The 17184-nt window shown below is 55.6% G+C and overlaps 1 protein-coding gene across 2 annotated transcripts in view; it reads left to right on the forward strand.

Annotated features, from left to right (window-relative positions):
• WSCD1 (WSC domain containing 1) overlaps window positions 1–17184 on the forward strand; it is a 49093-nt gene that overhangs the window by 8924 nt on the left and 22985 nt on the right. For both annotated transcript variants that reach the window (XM_045526003.1, XM_045526004.1), the window contains exons 2-5: window positions 1555–2267; window positions 8501–8615; window positions 10183–10367; window positions 14459–14580. In XM_045526003.1, coding sequence (XP_045381959.1) covers window positions 1838–2267; window positions 8501–8615; window positions 10183–10367; window positions 14459–14580 — 852 coding nt within the window. In that variant the 5' untranslated portion in view covers window positions 1555–1837. The remainder of the gene's footprint in view (window positions 1–1554; window positions 2268–8500; window positions 8616–10182; window positions 10368–14458; window positions 14581–17184) is intronic.

A 17184-nucleotide genomic window follows, 5' to 3' on the forward strand; every position in this document is an offset into this window, starting at 1 on the left:
GTCCAGAGCTGCAGGCAGAGATATCAGTCGGGCTTTCTTGGGATTTTCTCTGTGGTTTTACAAATCTGTTGAGGCTGGGGCTGGGGTGGGGTGAGGGGGGGTGGTTGGAGGGGTGGCAGACACAGCAGCTTAGAAACTGAAAGCTCTGGAGACACGTCTGAAATGGCTTCCCAACTCAGAGTTTAATTCCACCTTCATTTGCTAATTACTGAGCCTGCCACCCCCAACTGTAGCCCAAATGACCAGGGGTCTGGTATTTCCAGATCTCTGCCCTCCTGAAGACCTCAGAACCTGGCAGCCCTCAGCATTTAATCAGAGAGGGTCGTGCTGATCTAGACCCCTTTGGATCTTTGTCACAAGCCTCTCCAACCTCCCTGGGGGCCTGCGATGTCAGACCCCCGGAGCCCAAACATTGTCTTTCCGCTCACACCCGGCTGTCTGTCCCCGGCACACAGAGCAGCCATTGAGCGGCTGCACAGGCCTGGCGGGGGTCCCAGGCTAAGTTAGTTATGGGCAATGGCTTAGTCACGCTTCTAGGGGTCTTTTTCTTCTGGGACAAGCCTGCCCTTGTGCTCAGGGCTTCCCTCACACAGCAGCCTGGCTCGAGGCAGCTGCAGAGCCCCCTGCCAACCCTAACTGCATACTTGACAGGCGCCGCCGGTGGGAACCAAAGCCCGGAGTGAGAGCTGAGTCCCGGGGACCGGAGGGGCCCACGGGGGGCCACTCAGGGCACCTTCCGCCTTCCCGGAACCAGCCTCCGTTTGCAGGGGCACGGCCCAGGCACTGGCCTGTTCCTCGAGTCCGGGAGGCCTGGGAAGACCACGCGAGCCCCTCCCTTCCTCGTCCTCCTCCCGTGTGAAAGCCAGAGACCACCCTCTGCAGAAGCTCCTTCCAAAACGTGGCTCACTGTCCCAGTGCACCCCTGGGAGTTGGCTGATTGCATGCGTGTATGGAGCACCTGCTGTGTACTCCTGCCTGGGCTAGGTGCACGTACGTGGGGTGGCGTCTCATTATAGGCTGGGCTGTGTAGTAGTTGGGAGTACGATCTCCAAATACAGTCTGGTCAAAACCTTGGCTCTTCTGTTTGCCAACTGCGTGACTTGGGGAAAATTAATTTGCCTCATTTTGCCATAGTTTCTTCTACTGTTAACAGGCGATACTATAGTCTCTACCGCTTTGGTTGGTGTGAGGGATACATGGCATGATATGTACAGTGTTCAGCTGAGAGACTGGCACATAGTAGGGACTCAGGACGGAGCCACTGCTCTCTGTCCTCGATTCTATTGCTGTCATCACTGGATCCTCACTGGTACTCACGGGAGGGCTGTTAGCCCCATTTTACAGATTAAGAAGCTGAGGCCCAGCAAGGTTAAGTACCTTGCCCATGTCACACAGCCTGCCTGTGGTGGAGCTGGGATTTGAGCCCAGATCCGTCCAGTGCTACCACAAAACAGCTGACCCCTTTGGCAAATCGAGCACGGGGTCGAGGGGTGTCCTGGGTAGGAGTGGTGGACCCTCCCGTTGAATCTAAGTGCTGTTTCTCTACCTTTCCAGATTTCTGAGCCGGGAGATGAGGGTCGGGAAAGCCCAGGGATGGAGAAGCCTGTGACACCCGGGGGGACGCTGCAGCTGCAGGGCCCAGCGGCTGCTGGCGATGAGTGATGGTGCCACCAGAACACCGCTGCAAACCGAGCAGGAGCAGTGACCCCAGGAGAACCTAGGCAGGTGCCAGGATTCAGGATGCGGGGATGACGGCTCCGGAGGCCCCGGCCTCCCCCCGACCCGGGCGTTAGGAGCCATCCCCGGGCTCCACCTGGGAGCCCTGCCGCCCAGGGGCATGGCCAAACCTTTCTTCCGACTCCAGAAGTTTCTCCGCCGAACGCGGTTCCTGCTGTTCTTCCTCACGGCCGCCTACTTGATGACCGGCAGCCTGCTGCTGCTGCAGCGGGCCCGAGTGGCCCTCCCGCAGGGCCCCCGGGCACCCAGCCCCCTGCAGACCTTGCCAGTGGCCACCGTGGCGCTGGGCGTGGGCCTGCTGGACAGCAGAGCCCTGCGGGACGCCCGCGTCAGCCCGGAGCTGCTGCTCGGTGTGGACGTGCTGCGGGACCCCCTGGCCCGGGCCAGGCCCGGCCCCCGCTGGCTCCGGAGCCGCAACTCGGAGCTGCGCCAGCTGCGGCGCCGCTGGTTCCACCACTTCATGACTGACCCCCCGGGGCCACCCGCCATGGTCCTCGAGGCTCCCCCCAGGCCGGCCACCCGCAGCCGAGGTAGGTGTTCCTCTGCGTGTTGGGGAGCTGCTCAGGGTCACAGGTTGGTGCCCCGTTCTCCCTGGCCCTGCAGCCGCAGGAGTAGGCACTGCAGGGCCGTGGCCTTCGCAGGTTGTTCTTCCCTCCTCTGCGGGAGGCGGGAGGGGCCTGCGATGTGAAGGCCTTTGGAGTTTTGCTCACTCACCAGCTGCAATTCCACGTGGCTCCGGGCCACGACGTGTGAGCGGGTCACTTAGAGCTCAGGCTGTGGGTTTAGGCAGACCTCGCCTTGAGTCCTGGCTCAGCCACAACCTTGTTGGGTGACCTCGGGCATGTCACTTAGCTTCCCCGGGTCCCTAAGAGATGGAGGTAGAGACACCCACCCCAGGGTTATTGTGAGGAGTAAGCGTGGTGACACAGAGCAGCGGTTCACAGAGCGGGGGCCGGGACCGGCAGTATCAGCATCAGTGCAGGAAGCTGTTCTCAATGCAGATTCCCAGGTTCTTCCGGACTTACCACCTCAGGCGCTCTGGGCTGGGGCCTGCAGTCTGTGTGTGAATGCCGGGTGCACGCTGACGCTGGGAACCTCTAGGGCACCTGGCGTGTTACCTGGCGCTCTAGCTGGCAGCCGTTGTTACTTAATAGAAGTGGTTAACTCATATAGCATTGACTATGCACCTGTAAGTCTACTATTTGCAGGTGTTAGTTTATCCCAGTTTTATAAGTAAAGAAACTGAGGCACGGAGAAGTTAAGTAAATTGCCCAGCTCATTCTCTTAGCTTGAGTTCCCTAGAAGCAAACCCTAAAAGAAGACTCAAGTGCACCAAGCGTATCTGGGATGTGATTCCAGGGAACCCTGGTCGGGGAGCGGGAAGTGGGATGGAGAGGAGGGCGGCCACGAAAGGTGCGTTATTGAGCGGGTCACCACCCGGCACCCGGAGCTTAGTCCAGCGGGGGACTCGGAGCTGGAGTGGAACACACGTCCCAGAGTGCAAGCTGGAAGTGGCAGGCCGGGGGGACATGGGCGGGGGCATGGCAGCATCCACCGTAGTCACACTGCTGGGTTCCAGCGTGGGGATGCCTGGCTCCGGCTGGGCGCTCTTTACACGGAATTATGCAGACTCTCTGTGCAGGGCCAGCAAATGTGACTGGTGCTCAGTGAGCACCCAGGAAGTGTCGAAGTTGTTGGGTGGTGATTCAGCTCAGGCAGCTTCTCAGCATCCTTGTGGCCACCCTGCTTGGTCCTGTACCCCAAGTCACGAGTGTGGTTGGAGCATAGAGTACCAAGTGGCAGAATATGAAAGTAGATGAAGCAAGAGGGTATCAGGGCCTGGGTTAGGGAGGGCCACAAGTGCCAGGCCTGGGAGTTTACCTTTATTCTGAGCATGACGAGAAGGTTCCAGGGAAGAGAAGGAGCCCAAGCGGCCCTTACCTTAGGAGAATGACTGGTAGCTCAGTAAAATGAAAACTGGAGGGCTGTGGGCTCTTTTCTCCGTGGAGGGAAGTTTCTTTAGAAACCATCTACGTCATAGCCCTTGCTGTAGGATTCCTCAGGGAGGCTTTCATGGAAAAAGGGAGAAATGAGGAACTGATGCTGCAGCTCATTTTACACAGGTATGATTTCTGTAAACTCTCTCCAACACACCAAGAAACTGGATCTCTGTGAAGATTCCACCAGTGCCACATATTTAGACTAAAGTGTAAATGACTAATGAAAGTCAACATGAATTTCTTGAGGGAAGGCCATATAAAGAGTACAAATTTTAAAAACAGACATGGATTCCTCTCTTGCTATTGCCGATTACTGGCTCTGTGGCCTTGGATAAATTCACCTGCCTCAATTCTTTTCTTCATTTCTGTCGTCCCACACTGACTGAGGATCCACTACATGAGTCTCCTTGCGTGCTCTTCACTGTGCACTTGGGGACCTCAAGCTGGTGGTGGATTCAGACATACGCACCCCAGTGACTCCTGCAAAGCATGACTGAGATGTGCTAGAGGCATGTGCAAGGGGCCTGACCAGCAGAGGGGAGGGCTCAGGGTGACCCAACTACAGCCCTGGGTGTGGAGAATTTATGTCTAATAGAACCAGTGGGCACCCTTTTACTGTAAGTTATCCCTAGTGACTTAAAGCACTAGTGGAAGGTGCTCTATTAGAAGCCAGAGAGATTATGGTTAGATGTAAGCAGGACTGATACTCACCTTTATAAACCACTATGGTCTTAAAAGTTGTTAAAAATATTGAAATGCCTCCATGTCTGTTGATAAATGGTCCCTGCCCTGAACCCCTGGGGTGCCCTCTACACTTTGCCTCCCCAGTGACTCCCAAACTTCCCCATGACCCAGCAAGGAGAGGGTTAACCTGATTCCAGTGCTGAATGGTGGAATTCTGAATGGTCAGTGTCCCCCATAGATTGTTAAATATTTTGACTGTGCCCCAGGATTTAAGGAAGAATTTGCTGTCCCTGCACAATGTGCAAACCGAGTCTGGGGGAGGCTGCGTTGTCCCATGGCTGGAGGTGGATCGGCAGAGAACAGAGGAAGGCAAGTGCCGGCCTGAAAGCTCTCTGGGGGCCCCTTCCCCTCCTGGGGCTCCGTGGGTCCTGCCTGGCCAGGTGGGCCTTGCTAGTGGAGGGTAGCCCACAGCCCAGCCCTCGGGCCAGCTGCCGGGTTGCAGACAAAGCAGGCGTCTCTTTGTGGCCGGGCAGCCCGCCATGCTCCTGAAAGGGGATCCTGCAAGGCGTGGAAGCTGCAGGAGGCCCCATCAATCACTGAGCATTTCATTATACCTTGGACAACATCCATAATGGAATAAAATGTCAGTAAGTTTACTAGGGGAAAAATAGTAACTTCTCCATAGCCAGTTTGTTTTTTATTGATAGTAATTTCCAAAGACATTCCAATATCTTCAAAGCCATCGTTAATAGCCTCACGGCATGTCCATTCTGATGTGCAAATGAACAGATGCGGAGTCACAGACAATAATGCAATGCCTCCATTTCAGCCGAAAGTAATAAATCCGCCTCGGAATGTGTCCCAGCGTATCCCTCGGAAGTTCTTTCTTTCCTGCACATTCTCGCCTCTGTCAGGGAGTTAGAAAAGCCATTCATTCTGTTTCCAGATAAAAGAGCTCACCTCCTCCTCCCAACTGGAGGGGCCATCTGTGTCTCAGGCCCCTGCCACACACGGAGACGGGGCTGGCCAGGCATGGGCTTCCTGTCCACGCCGGTCAGCGCCATCGAACGGCCAGCTGGTCACGGGGCAGCCGCTCCTTGTTTTCAGAAGAACGGGAGCCTGACTGCTTGAGACCATCCTTTTTCTCTCTGTTATTAGTGTGTTAGTTATTCAGCTAATATTTACTGATCCATCCATCACACATCCCAGGTTAGAGTGTAGGATCAGAATAATAATAGCTGTTACTTATTTGAACATCTGTTATGGGCCAAGCATTGTTTTGTATCGATGTACATCTGCTATCTCATTTAATTTAATCTTCAAACAGCTTATGATGTAAGTGGTGCTATCACCATTTTAATGATGAAGAATTTGAGTTTCACGGAAGTAAAGTAATTTAAAAATGTTTGTTATTAATAACAATGCATTAACAATAAAAACAGTCACTACTGAGTACTTACTACATGCCAAGCCTTGCCTTAGGCGTTTTACGTGTGTTATCTTACGGAATTCTCACAAATACCCCCATGGAATTGGCACCGTATACCCATTTTGCGGATGCAGAAGCAGAGGCTCAGAGAGGCAGCACTGCCAGTTAGTGGTGGAGACAGGATTTGAACCTGAGTCAGCCTGTTCTCAAAGGCTGTTTCCATCCACTCCCCCAGACGTGGGTACGTGCCAGTGTCAGCCTTGGCAGGTCTTAAGCCCGGACACCTTTAGAACCTTGTGGCTGATTTCCCAGTGACAAATGTTTACCAATCCCTGAGCTTGTGCTTTGGATATTCAATTGAAAGCTAGAATGGAATTTCTTCTTTGTTGAGCAGCACATCAGAAATTTCTCAGATATTAGCGTTCTTTTACTAAGCAGGCAGGCAGCCTGCCCTGGCTGGGAGCTTCCTGCCCTGGTCCATGCTGGCCGTAGGGGTCCTGAGCCTGACAGAGGGGAGGCGGCTTGCGAGGCTGGGTACCGGGCAGCAGTCCTCAGCAGGCAGGTGTAGCGTGTGCCTGTGGACAGCACACTGGTGTGGTCGCGTGTGCTAATGGGCACCCCTGGGTGAAGGTGGCCTCAAGAGGCTCAGAGCCTGGCAGGGGCCTGGCGCTTTGGCAGACGTTGAAGAAGGTGGCCGTTGTTACCCCCTCAGCCCAGGTGTTCTGTGATCTGAGGGTTTCCAGGTCCCTTGGGTCTTGGTGTGGTGGGAAGTCCAGTCTCCTGCCATCTTGGCCGTTCTCCGCTCTGCCTTTCCTAAACCAGGGCCCTGGGAATTGCACCTTGGCGGATTCCATAAGACCATCCTCTCCTGGCATGTGTGCTTTCTGCTCCTCGCTTTGCACCTCAAGCACACCAGTATGGTTCTTAGGAGCTGTAACCAACTGTCCACAGTGAGATGTTGGCATTGACCTTGTGCCTAACCCTGGGGAGTCACTGGGGGGTCACTACTATGGTGAAAAATGTGATCCCTGCCCTCCAGGAATCTGCAGTCATGTTGCAGAGACAGGACACACAGATACACAAGGTTTTAAACAACAGTTGATGACAAGGGTTTGGCTAACAGACAAGTTTTTCAGGCATAACATGTAAGAATCCAGAGAAAGGGGAGGCTCTGGCCGGCTGGCGTGGTCAGGCTCAGAGATCAAAGCCTCCAAGGACAGGTAGGAGGCAGAGGGTGGCCTTAGTGGGGAGCAGGGACAGTTCCAAATGTGGGACAAAGTAAATAACTTTGAGCACAGTGAGGTAGAGAGGAGGGTGGGCTTGTACCCATTTGACAGCTGAGGAAACTAAGGCACAGACAGGTGAAGTGACATAGCTGAGGTCAGAGGCGGAATGAAGTGTAGTGTTCACAGAGAGAAAAGTCCCTCCCTGATCCGGGCCCCAGAAGCGAATGCTTGGCAGACCCAGGTGGCCTGAGCTGCTGCCGTGGGCCGGACTCTCGGCAGGAGTAAAGAGCCAGCCTCCCTTGCCCTCGGGAAGCTCCCAGACTGGGGACCGTCAGGACTCGCCTCCTTCGGGAGCCGGCAGGCTGCTGGGAGGCCCTGGGCACGGTGCTTCCCCGAGACGGCCTAATTTCTCCAGAGACTGTGGCACGCTCCACAGGTGACACTGAGGAGCCGAATGCAGACAGTCCCAGGAGATGTGTCTTTATCACAGGTGCCCAATCCAGATCCCGGCACAGCTATTGTGGGTGTGCGTTCACAGCTTGGGGACTGTGCGATGGCGTGTTTGCAAATTCCCAACATGCCGCTCCTTCAAAACACTGGTGCGCGTGACATTTACATGCCTGATGCCGCATCTGCACGGTGCTTGTGTTCTCCGAGCTTCTCCGTGCATCTCTGGGAGGCATCTTCCTCCCTCGGGACAAGGCAGGGCTGTGACAGACCCCCACTGGCACCTGCTTGGTTGGGTTTGCGTTGCCTCTGCTTTGTAGGGTCACGTCCCCCAGTGTCCCCATCCAGGGATCCCCGAGGTAACTGGCCTGGAGGGGCCTCCCTGGTCACTTGGTCCTGTTGATTCCTGCACGGGACACCTCTCTTACACTCACAGATTTTGCACACACACTCCAGCAATGGGGACTTAATCCCTCCTGGGACAGCAAATATTTTTCTTGGAATAGTTCTCTCTGTTTGAAAGATCTTCCTCAAATTAGCTAAAATCAGACTTGCCCTAACTAATGTCTTCCCTCGGGCCCATACGGAGTCAACACAACCTGTCTCTAAGGGCATGAGCCTAGGAGGGCAGGGGGTTAGGGAGGGCTGGAGTCCACAGGAGGTAATTTGGGCATCCTGACTTGTGCACTGGGGGTGGTGGAAGAAAGAGTTGGTCAGGCTGACACCAGGCTCCTGGCAGGGCTGTCCAGGTGGACAGTGGGTCATCAGCTACAAAAAGGGGCAGGAAATGAACAAGAGGGGGGCTCAGCACTGAGGGGAAGGTTGGACCACAGCCCTCATCCCCTTGGCTTCTCTGAGAGGGGCCTTGGCCAGGATGGGAGAGATTCCCTTGCCTTTTCCTAAGGGTGGGCCCATGACTGGGACCCCTCCCTCTGTCTCCCAGGGCTCTGATCTCAGCCTTGCGTCCTTCCCTGCAGGTACGTACGTTGGATGCTTCAGCGACGATGGCCAGGAGAGGACTCTGAAGGGGGCTGTGTTTTACGACTTGAGAAAGATGACCGTCTCCCACTGCCAGGACGCATGTGCCGAGCGGTAGGTGCCGGGGCCCTGGCCTGTTGACCCTGCTGAGTAAGGTCGGGAGATAGTCCCAGAAGGAGGTGGCACCTGGCTGCCAGTTGGCTGTCACAGCGTAATTAGGCCGCATTGATCAGATCCCAGTTGTCCAGAAGAAAGAACATTTGTTGGCAGGTGGCCTGGGCACTGGCGGGTGTCAGGAGACGTGGCTTCTAGTCCAGCTATGCCAGGGACTTGCTGCCTGACTTTGGTGCATTCTTTTCCTTCCCTGGGCCTCAGTTTACACATGTGTTTCAAATAAAATAAAAAGCTTTAACTTAGGTTTCTCTGAGGACCTTTTCAGCCCTGTTAGGAAAAGTATTTCTATCTTGTGTTGATAACAAGATTTGCTTTTTCTGATACTGCCAGCTCACCCAGTAGTTCCCGGACACTTGTCATGTGCCAGAGGAGGGTCCCTAAGGCCCAGGCAGTCACAGCTGTGTTTGTGCGGGAGCACACACGTGTGTGAGACAGATGAACGAAACAGAATCGTAGACCAGACTCTGCATTCATTTCTGTCGCTTTGGGTTCTTTCACCGTTGTTATGTCATGTAAATCCTCACACGCCCTGCTGGGTAGCAGTTAATTGTCCCCATTGTACAGATGGAGAAGCTGAGGCCAGAGAAAGAAAGGACAAGGCCCTTACTTGATCAGACTTTATAATCTAGATAAAGCTGAAACTCAGGGCGACACAGTCTCATTTTAGTCTCCAAGCCGTCAGGGAAGCTAAGATGCAGAGACATTAAGTGATGCTCAGGGCCCCACTTCCTAGTGGCCAGACGAGGACTAGAAGCTTGTGTCTGGGTTTTCAGCCTGGGCTTTTTACATCTAGAGCCCCTGAGAAGGGAGTTGGAAAACGTGGACCACTTTCTATAATTACAGTCCTGGGTGATACGTTACAGGTTCTGTTTCTAATCTCTTTTTACCTACGGTGTTAACAACTAGGTAAAAATAGGTAGAGAAGTGGCTGTGGACATGGTCCCCCTGCATTTGAACAAGAGGTGACATGTGGCAGGCTCTGCCAACCAGTGGGGTGAGCGGCTGGAGCTCGTGCTGGCTGACAAGGGCAAATGGTTACATCTTTAGGATTGTTGTGAGCTCATTGCAAACCGTGGGTAACTTGAAACCATCTACAGCGGGACTATTTACACCGCAGAAATGGGCAAATGCTACAAATCAGGGCTGTCCCCGTCCCATGCTGAGAATCAGTTCACTAGCACATGACTCATTCAGAGCCAGTGTAACCTGTAACCAGGGATGGCACCTTTGGGCAAAGCTCGGGGCTGATGAGAGACCAATGGGTTGGTTCATTTATCACAAACGAAAAATGGTTCCCTAGACTCAGCCAGATGATGGTTAAGTCTGGCTGGAGTCTGACGGCTGTGGCCCCTGCCTCCTCACCCAGACCTAAGCCCAGCTTCAAGTCCAGCCTTTACCCTGACCCCAAACCAAGCTGCCATTGCCTGACCCAGACCACTCTGCAGTTAGGACCCCAGAGCTTGCTCTGGGCCAAGACCCAGACTCACCCAGTCCTATCTCCCTGCAGGTCCTATGTCTACGCCGGCCTGGAGGCCGGTGCAGAGTGCTACTGCGGGAACCGGCTCCCAGCGATGAGCGTCAGGCCGGAGGAGTGTAACCTGGAGTGCAAGGGGGAGAAGGGCTCCGTGTGCGGGGCTGTGGGCCGGCTCTCCGTGTACCGTGTGGACGAGCTGCAGCTGGGCTCCAGGAAGCGTGAGTGTGCCAGCCTCGCCCGAGCTCTGCCTTTCCTGTGCGCTCCCGTTGCCCCTTATCCGCAGCCCCTGGTCCAAGCTACGGGGGGCAGAACCTGTGCCCCACTTCCCTACCACCTTCACTGGGCAGGCTCCTGGCATGGTGGGGAGGGCTAGGGCCCATCAAAGACTCCATGGCTTGAGTTCATGACTGGAGCACATCTTTCCTTGCCCCTTGCATGAGGGAGAAACTGAGTAGCAGGGCTGAGAATACCTCAGACATGCTGTGTGGCCTCAGGCAGCTCACTTTCCTTCTCTGGGTTCCAGTCTGTTCTGTAAACTGCGGAGGCAGACCTAGATTTCTAGCACTGGTGTGGACCAGATAATCTGAAAGTTCCCTAGCTATAAAGCACCTAGAAATGCTGGATAAAATTTAACAAACATTATTTTAAGTGTATAGCTGAACTAGCAGGAAAGCCAGGCAATCCCTGGACCCAGCGATGAAGAGGGAATGAAGAACCCCAGTGGGGAGAGTTGGAGATGACTCTGTACAGCCCTTCGTCAGCAGAGGGACACTGCCAGTCTGGGTGGCCACTAGGTTTGGGTTTCAGTGTCCAAGCAGGATGGGAAAGGAGGCCTTGGGCCTCTCAGGGCAGTGAATCAATTGAAACTTCTATCTAAAGTGGGCTTCAATTTTACTGAAGTACAAATCAGTGAAAGTTAGATTTAAAAAAACATACAACCCACCAGTTCAGGGAAATAGAAACAAAGTCTGTTTTGACCTGAGCTTCACATGAGAAAAAAAAAAAAATCTTCCTAAGAATTTATAACCACAGGCCTGCATTTGTGTGAATGGTGGGATTCGAATTTGTGTTACCTGCCTGCAAGCTCCAACATAAAAGGTGGCTGTGGGCCATCTGGAGGTACCCGACGCAGGCAGGTGCCCAGTCCCTCGTGGGAGCTGTGCCCTCCGCCCAGGTGTGAAGGGCTGTCCCCGGTGAATTCTCACTGAACGCCGAGCTTGCGGTGCACAGTGATAGAACTCGGAGAAAATAAACAACCATGAGGGAGAGTAAGCTGACACGTCAGACAGCAGGACTGGACCCCGAAGAAGTTCAACCAAGCGTGCCGTCAGATGGAGATGGCACCTGCAGGGGCCCAGCCAGATGAGTTTGAAACTCAGGTCTGTCTTCATTGCGGGATAATGAGCCCAGGTCTCCTTACTAGTCACAGAGGGCTCCTTTACAGAAGAGTAGGGTCGCACACTTTCGCACGTGTTGGGGGCTGTCCTTCCTGTGAGTGGGAGGGGCAGGCTGGGAAGGGGTCAGAGCGTGGGGAGAGACCTCCCCTGGCCGCTGGGGACGGCAGTGACGGAGGCACAGCCCAGCGTCCAGGCATGCCGACTCATGGACACAACCGCCTCTGGCCACAGTACCAGGGACAGGGGTCTAGGAGAGCTGATGGATTAGTTCTGGAATGGGGCAGAGCTCAGGTAAAGAGGTATCAGGTCAACTCTGAGACTCCAGAGGGCTTTCCAGGACGACTGTCCTAGCAGTGAGTGAGTTTTCCAAGCAGCACAGAAGCCCAGCCCTGAGAACTGGGGGTGAGCCTAAAGGCCAGCCCTGTGGGGCCACAGTGCCAGGGAAGGCAGCTCTGCGTTCAGCCCCAGCCCACTGGGGCTTCTTAGCCGCTTCTTGCGTTCAGACAGGATGTCTGGGAGCCGGGGCCAGAAGGGCCAATGGGGACGGGGTGAAGACACTGAGGACACTCTCTAGCTTAAGGATTCTCTGAGGAGGTCATTGACTCAGCAGATACCCCTCAGCACCTACGCGGCACCAGGCCCTGACCCGGCACAGGGGTTGGCTGTGGTGCACAGGCACAGTCCTGCCCTGTCACCTGGACACCCAGGTGGGCTTCCTGAGGACCCACCTGCTCCACGCTGCCTTCGTGGGACTTTTATTCTTTGGGTTCAAACAACATCCCTGCTCCCAGCAGGCCCAGGCCTGTACGTGGACTCTGGACTGCCCTGCCAGCCCCTTCTGCTGGCTCTGTGATGGATTCTTGGAGACAGTTGTTTTGCTTCGGTCTGCCCATTGATTAAGGGACAGATGGCCCGTCTTTCAAGCCAGCCCCAGACCTCGAGTCCACTAGACCTGCTGTCATGCTTAGCATGGAAAACGATGCCGTCACCATGGTTTGGGCAGGCTGTGGAGCCCACCCTATGCGTGTGACCTCTGCCTTCTTGCTCCCTTCTCGAGGGGAAGAGCTGACAGGAGGTGACCAGGTGACACTGGCACAAATTGCAGGTTCTGGCTAGTGAGGAACATTCACGAGGAGTAAGACCCACAGTGTGCTCCCCAGGCCGGAATCCGAGGTTGGTTCTGAGCAATTTGTCAATGTCTTCGCCTTGGAGGTATCGTTCCGCCCTAAGTGGCACTCGGGCTCTCACCTGGGGAGCCAGGGAGGAGGGTGTGCAACAGACTGCACTCGGTGAAACCTGTTCCCTGACAGTGGCAGCAGTGAAGTCGAGAGGCAGCTGGTGCCACCTCCGCTAGCAGCTCACCTGTCGCTCACCTGTTGCAGCCTGTGCAGTGCCCTCATGCCCTGTATCTCGTTCAGCTCATTCATTTACTCGGCACATATTGGGCACCTGCTGTGTGCAGGGACACAGGGCTGGCCCAGATGTGGTCCCCCTAGGAGCTCTGTCTAGAGGGTTCGTGGCCCCTCGCTGTGCTTCCCTGTGTCCTGGGACTCGCTGGAACATTGGTCCTCTGCTCTCCAGTGTCTTGCTGCCCTACTGACTCTCCCCAGTGTCTGTCCCACCCGGGGCAGCTGGCTGAGGAGAAGCCTGGTCCATCTAAACATGTGTTCTTTGGGGGCCAGTCATGCCACAGGACAGGAAGGAGTTTAGTGAGCCCAGCACCAGCCGTCACCTCGGCCTGGTCACCAGAGGCCAGTGCAAGCACATGATGCTGGGGAGACACAGCCCATCGGGAGTGCCATGTGGCACGTGGGTGCACACTGCTCCTAATTACAGCTCTGGGAGCGAAGCCGCGTGCAGGCGGGGAGAGGGAGAGTCTCTGAGTCCATGACCTGCAGAGCTAGTCACTGCCAGTGCCTGGACTTGCACCCAGCACCTGAGACCCCAAGCCCCGGCTGTGTCCCCACACCGAGCTGCTTTCCTGTGTCTGAGCCCTCATAGGCCGTGCCCTGACGTGTGGACCACTGGTGCTGTGGCCATTCAGGACGGGCTTCCAGATCCAGGGTTCGGTCCTGCTTGGCTGATCCAGGCTGGTGAGAGGGCTCCTGCTGTCACCAGCTAGTATGGCAGGTGGAGAGAGCTGGGGAGAGCTGAGTCCTGGAGACCTGGTGTTGCAAGAAGCAGGGCGTAGAATCACGATGCCATCTAGAGACACTCAGGCAAGTCTGGAAGAAATATGAGCAGTTGGTGCCAGAACATTCCAGGAGGTTTGTGTAGCACCAAGGCAGCCGGCCGGGGAGCTAGACTTTCCCCCCAAAGGTCTGGAGAGCACGTTGGCAGGACGCTGCCTCTGTACCATGGGCTTGAGGAGTGTCCCTGGAACTCGGTGGGAGTTCAGGATCAGAGGGAGGCGAACCTTGCGAAGCAGCAGGGCAGTGGCGTGACTCGGATGGTACAGCGAGAGGGAACGTGGCAGGAGTTCACATTTCCATGTCGACTTTTCTTTTAATACATGCTCTGGGAAGACAGAATTTTCCAGAACATCAGCCTCTCAAGTCACCTGTTGGGGAATCTGGCACATAGCAAATGCATTAGTAAGATTAATCGCAGGAAGGGAGGGAGCAAGGGATGGAGGACACCAGGCCCAGAGACCCGGCAGGAGAAGCAAGACCTGAGCTTAGCAGTTTCAGCCAAGTGGTCCCTGTTGGTGACCCCGAGTGGTCAGGTCCCATTGCCTGGATTCCCTCGGGAGCTTGGCTTGACTGCTCCCTACCCAGGGCAGCTTCCCTGCCTGGTTTGAAATCTGCCCCTCCGAGTACATTTGCCTGTCTCAGAGCCAGCATTTTCCCTGGTGACAGGTACCAGAACTGGGGCCACCGCTTCTCACCAGAAACCCATTTCCCTCCCCCCAGGGCGGACCGCCACCTACCGCGGGTGCTTCCGACTGCCAGAGAACGTCACACACGCCTTCGCCGACTCCCTGGCACAGGCCAACGTGACCGTGGAGACATGCTCGGGATTTTGTTCCCAGAAAGTAAGACCCGTGACAATTTCACAACCGTTTCCTTGAACAATCCTGTGTGTGTGTTGGTCCCCACAGGGGGCTGGGTGCCTGGGCTGGCTGTGGGTGTCCACTCCGGAAGCCCGGGTGAGAGCTGAGCGTGGAGGTGTGGCAGCGAGGGAGACCATCCGCTGCCGTTACCGAGGGTGCCAGGAGCGAGCCTGACGGCTGCATCAGCGAGTCAGGGCTGGGTGGTGAGTTGTCAGCAGAGGTTGTAATGCTGAAAGGAGCATGGCTTTCTGGATGCGAGCTGTTGGCATAAGTGTCAGATGTTAAATTGACTTGGTTTGGAAGCAAGAAGATGCTGGCTCGGGACCTGGGGACAGCTGATGGATTTTCTGTTATTTGCGCTGACAGTGTTGAGCCGTGAATCTGACTGCAGGGGCCGTAGTCACACCTGCACCTTTGGTTCCACCTGCGCTGAGGAGTGGAGTGTGGCTCTGTGCAAGGGCTGGGCTGGGCACCAGAGGCCACTGTCCCTGCCTGCCTGTTAGCTCTGGGGTGGGGAAGTTGGTCAAGGTCGGATGCGGCTTGCAAAAGGTAGGGCCAGGAGAGTGTGAGGCGAGGCTGGGGCCACCCAGCACACTGTGCCCAAAAGGTCTCCGGCAGGAGTGCAGCAGTCTGCAGATTGTGGCTCTAGAAATGGCCCTCGGCTGCTGTAGGCTGGGGGCTGGGGCTGTTGCCCACGTGCAGGGGTGCAGTAGCCTTGACTTGGCTGTGATACTTGGCAGTGTAATAAAACAGAGCTAAGGGGAGAGCAGGGCCTTGCAATGATGATGATGATGGTGGTGAGTATCAACAGAAACTAACATTTATTGACCATTCATTCCGTGCCAGATACTGCCCCAAGCACCTTACATGCTTTAACTCATTTCTTCCTCATAGCAATCAGAGGCACCATGATCGTCTGCATTTTGCAGGTGAGGAAACTGAGGCAAAGAGCTCGAGCAGTCTGCCCGAGGTCACACAGCCAGCGAGTGGTGGAACTGGGGTGTGAACTCAGCCAGCCCCATAGCCTGAGGGGAGGTTGAAAGGCACAGGGGCTGGGTGGGCTTCCGTGAGGGCAGCTGTGGTTGGACCTGCGGGAGCCAGGGCATCCTCTGCAGCTGCCCACCCCCTCCTGCTGCTTCCCGTGCTGCCCTGCGCTCTGGGATGCTGCCCTGTGAGGGGCTGGGGAACAAAGCCTTTCGTATGCGCTTTCTTCTCGCCCAAGTGCATCTTTGAAGTGGCTCTCCTGCGTCACCAGCATTTCCAAAGCCACTGCCACGGATGTCTTGGGTGTCAGGGCTCCTGTGACAGAATGCGAGCCAAGAAACAGTTTATTGATTTGCAGACATCTGGCCTGGGGACCTCTTCTTCCCCTCTCCCCCTCGTGGGAGCAGCTCTGGGTGGAGGCAGCAGGGATGCCCGCTCAGCTGCCAGGCCCTGCTGTGTGCGCAGGGGGAGCAGCCATCCTTCCGGGGCTTCCCTCGCACCTGCAGCTCAGAGCAGTTCCCTGGAGAGACCCCCCATCAGAATCGAAGGAACTCCACTGGTCCAGGAGGGCTGAAGGCAGGCCTCCCTCGGTCCCTGGGGGAGTCCAGCTGTGTGCTGGGCGCTGGGCCGGGGCTGTCCCGAGGGCTGTCTGCTGTCATCCTCCCGGCGGCTCCCAGAGGGAACATGTTCAGATCCCTGTGTGGGATCGGAAGAGGCAGAGCAGGTTTGCAGCAGTGGGAACCTTCACACAGGCACAGAGCGACCGTGGCTTTACAGCCTGTGCTTTCACGTGCTGCTGCCTGTCGTGTGACAGAGTGGGGAGAGACAGGAGAGATGAGAAGAAAGAAGGGGAAAGGAAAGGGGCGGCTGTCACAGCCGTGTGCCCTTGGCGATGCAGATTAGTTCTGAGTGGATAACGCATTCGCATGGAGCACAATAGAAACATACCAAGGGGCATAGAGGGGAAGCCTTCCTCTCACTCCGTGTCTGCGCCACCCATTTTCCTTTCTTGGAGGCAGCCGATCGTCCTGGCTTCTTGTGTCCGCTTCCAGAGAGACTCTGACGATTCAGGCAATTGCATCCTTGTCTGCTCCCGTGTAAACCCACACAGTAATGAGCTGTACACACGCTTCTGCCCTGAACCCTTCGCTGGACGATCTCAGAGATTGTTCCACGTCAGTGCAGAAGTGCCTTCTCATTCTGTTTTCCCACTGCACAGATGTCCTATAATTCATTTAACCACTTCCCTACTGCTAAGCATTCAGGTTGTTTCCAGGGTTTTGCTTTTACAAACAACGCTGCAGTGACTACCCTTGTGTGTTCGTAGAGAGAATCTGTAAGAGGAAAATCGCTCAGCGATGCTGGATCCAAGAGGGTGTGTCCTTGTCGTTATTGGTAAAGTTTGTCCAGCCGCCCTTGGCAAAGGTTGTGTTACACTACTTCTGTAGCCCTCTTAGTGACGTGGGAGGAGACAAGCCCCCCTTGTAATCCTCCCTTTTTGGAGAGAGGGGTTCAAAGCTGCGTCCTAGGCAGACGCCCCAGTATTCTGTGGAGCCTCCTCCCAGGCAGCCCATTAGGGCCCAGAGAGTTCTGCCTTGTGCT

Source organism: Lemur catta, chromosome 15 (assembly GCF_020740605.2).
Source record: "Lemur catta isolate mLemCat1 chromosome 15, mLemCat1.pri, whole genome shotgun sequence".
In the NCBI taxonomy this organism is placed as follows: domain Eukaryota; kingdom Metazoa; phylum Chordata; class Mammalia; order Primates; family Lemuridae; genus Lemur; species Lemur catta.